General features: G+C 48.0%; 1 protein-coding gene across 1 annotated transcript in view; it reads right to left on the reverse strand.

Annotated features, from left to right (window-relative positions):
• The window catches only part of LOC143280247 (uncharacterized), a 109522-nt gene extending 106830 nt beyond the window's left edge, over positions 1-2692 (reverse strand). Inside the window, exon 1 of the mRNA XM_076584880.1 lies at positions 2360-2692. Within this exon, the coding sequence (XP_076440995.1) occupies positions 2360-2692 (333 nt within the window). The remainder of the gene's footprint in view (positions 1-2359) is intronic.
• Positions 2693-3028: the final 336 nt, after the last annotated feature.

The raw sequence follows: 3028 nt of genomic DNA on the forward strand, positions 1-3028 counted from the left end.
TAAAGATCAGAGAAAACCGAAGGAATAGCAGTTTTTATTCTTTTCCAACAGATTGTCAATTTATAGACCTGGGCTGAAATTTTACAGCTTTGGGTCTTTCCAGAGGACTTAGTCTCAAACACAAGCCTGTAAACCCGGTGTCTGGCAGCACTGAAGATGTCCTCGTGGACGTGAAGACGGGACTTCAACCACCGACGTTCCGCCCTGCGCCGCTCTTGCTCGCCGGTGAGAAATGTGTGTGTGTGTGAGTGCGTGTGTTTTTTTGTGTGTGCATGCAGGTGTAAGCTTCGTGTGTGTCACATTCATTGTCAGATTCCCGGGAGAGGGATCAGTTCACCCAAGCATGCACTTGATTTATCTGGCCACTGGCAAAGATAAGCAGAAGAATGGCACAAGCCCCCGACAAATCAGCAACACCAACACAGGCAAGAGGAGAATTTCACGGATGCACGGCTTCGGAGTCACTGGACCCTATCACGACACTGACCCCAAAACAACAGTTGCGGGCGAGATTGGCGTGTGACAGCTTTCGCTCTCTCTCTCTCTGACATGCAAACACACACACACTCCCGTTCTTGCTTCGCACCCCCCCCCCCCCTTCCCCTACAGACACAATTCTGTACAGTCCGATTAATTACCATATCGTGTCATAGGGCACAAGTATAGATAATTACCAGAACGCCTATGCGCATATATACTCTGGGCAAATGCAAACGTAAACATGCTTCGAGAAAAAAATCTTTGCGAATCAGAAATGTCAATGTACGTTCGATCCTTTCAATCGGTGGATCGCTTATACGTTTGTATGTGTGTGTGCGCGCGCACGGGTGCACGCGTGTGTGCGTCTCTGTGTGTCGGTGTGTATGTCCGTGTGTGCATCTATGTATTTATTTGTGTGTGTATGTGTTCTCTTTGTGTGTGTGTGTGTGTGTGTGTGTGTGTGTGTGTGCCAGTGTGTGTGTGTGTGTGTTCACGCGCGCACGTGTGTGCGAGCGCACGTATGTGTGCGCGTGTGTGTGAAAACGTTTTTTTTTCAAACCGAAGTTGTGTGCTGGAATATAAATGTTTCCACCAAAGTCAGCGACTTCTGTCAAAACGCTGATCGATATTTTATTGTTTTATTGAACACACTTTTGGCAAATATTAGGATCGGCATGTAAGCATGTATGTATGCATGCATGTATGTATGTAATGTATGTATATATATAAACACACACAGAAAGACACACACACACAACCGAAACAGCCCGATTAGGATACCGTAATTTCATATACTCTGCTTACATACGTGAGGTTATAAAATAACCCTCGTCAGTTAGTGTTGACAAAAGCTTCATTGCCACCAATTACCAGCAAATCAATATAATCAAATAAATGAATTTCAGAATAAAGGAAAGTAAAGAAAAACACTCAAACCTTTACCAACGTTTTTTGTTGTTGTTATTTCTCTCCCGTTTTTTCTAACGTTAGCGGTTAAGTATTCGAAATTATGTTTCTGGACAGAAGAAGAGTGTATGCGAGTGGATGGAACGTGGCACGAGTTAAGAGCGCTAAAAGTTATGCGCTCCTGCCTTCACAACATTCGGCCAGGTTGCTGAACAAGTCGGATCCACAAGTGTCTAACACTTTAATTCATCTTCACTGATGCCACCATTATTTACCATTCTTGGCAACAATGCCAGCACCGAACCTTGCCACAGACACTGCGGCCCGCCCTCCTCTCACCCGCTCGCTCCTCCAACTACCTATCTCTGCTTAAGATTTCGCACTCGTGTCGATAAAACAAAAAACAAAGTTGACCATGCCATCACCTCGTAATAAAATATACGAAAATAAAAGATCTATAAATATATAAAACTGATAATCAAAATACGTGCACAGCGTCCCCTTTCCCATCCCCAAACAATGCATGGCTGAGCTGTAACACTCAGTCATATGCAGCAAAACACAGAAGAAACAAGTTTTCAAACAACACGGGACTCTTCACCCATTTCCACCAACCAAACGAATTATACAAAACAAGCCCCCTCCAGCCTCCTCCTCCTCTCCTTAAGCTACCACACATGCTCTCCCAAGCTATGCCTTACCAAGGTAACACTCATACCTTTCCAAGACGGTACTACCCATGCCTTACCAAGAAGCCACCACCAATACCCTACCAAGAAGCTACCACCCAATCCCTACCACGAAGCTACCACCTATGCCGTACTTCCAAGAAGCTACCATCTATGCCCTACTAAGAAGCTACAACCCATAACCTATCAAGAAGTTACCACCCATGCCCTACTAAGAAGCTACCACCCATGCCATACTAAGAAGCTACCACCCATGCCATACCGTATCAAATGCTACCACTCACGTCCTCTTCGTCGTCCCTCAGGTCACGGCGCCGTCTGCAGCAGGCGCTGCCCGTGATGGTGCTGCCAGGATACGAGTTCAGAAAGTGGCCAGAGGTGCCCTTCGGCGGCGGGATGCGTGACGGCAGCGACCACGGGGGTAAGGGAAGGGTCTGGCAATGGGCCGGGTGCACGCTGCAGTTGCTCTGATTGCTAGAGCTGAAGCCCCTGCCCTGGATGATCAAGCCGCCAAACGTGTCCTGCACCTCCTTCTTGCTGTAGCGGTGTGAGCGTCTGGGTGACAAGGAGGCAGCGTTGCGAGAGGACACTTTCTTGGGGAAGGATGGCTTGAACATCGGTGCGCGGAGGTTCTGAGCCCTGCAGCGAAGTCTCTAAGTGGATATGTAAGTGAGTGGATTGGATGGGTTGCAGGTTGTAGATTCTGGCCGTTGGTGATTTGGGGAGGACAGTGGCTAGCGGAGGTGGGATCCAGTTTTAGATGCGTGGAGGCTGGAAGGCTCGTGGTGGGTGAGTGGGCTTGTGTGTTTCAAGGGGTGGGGTTCGTAATTCAGACGGGCGTGGGGGAACGGGGTGATGGAAATGGTTCTGGCAGGTGTAACCCTTCTGGGTGTTCAAGGGAGGCTGAGCTGCTCAGTGCATGGCCCCTGAAATCAAATACCTTTATTGATATG

Source organism: Babylonia areolata, chromosome 3 (genome assembly GCF_041734735.1).
Source record: "Babylonia areolata isolate BAREFJ2019XMU chromosome 3, ASM4173473v1, whole genome shotgun sequence".
Taxonomy (NCBI): Eukaryota; Metazoa; Mollusca; class Gastropoda; order Neogastropoda; family Buccinidae; genus Babylonia; species Babylonia areolata.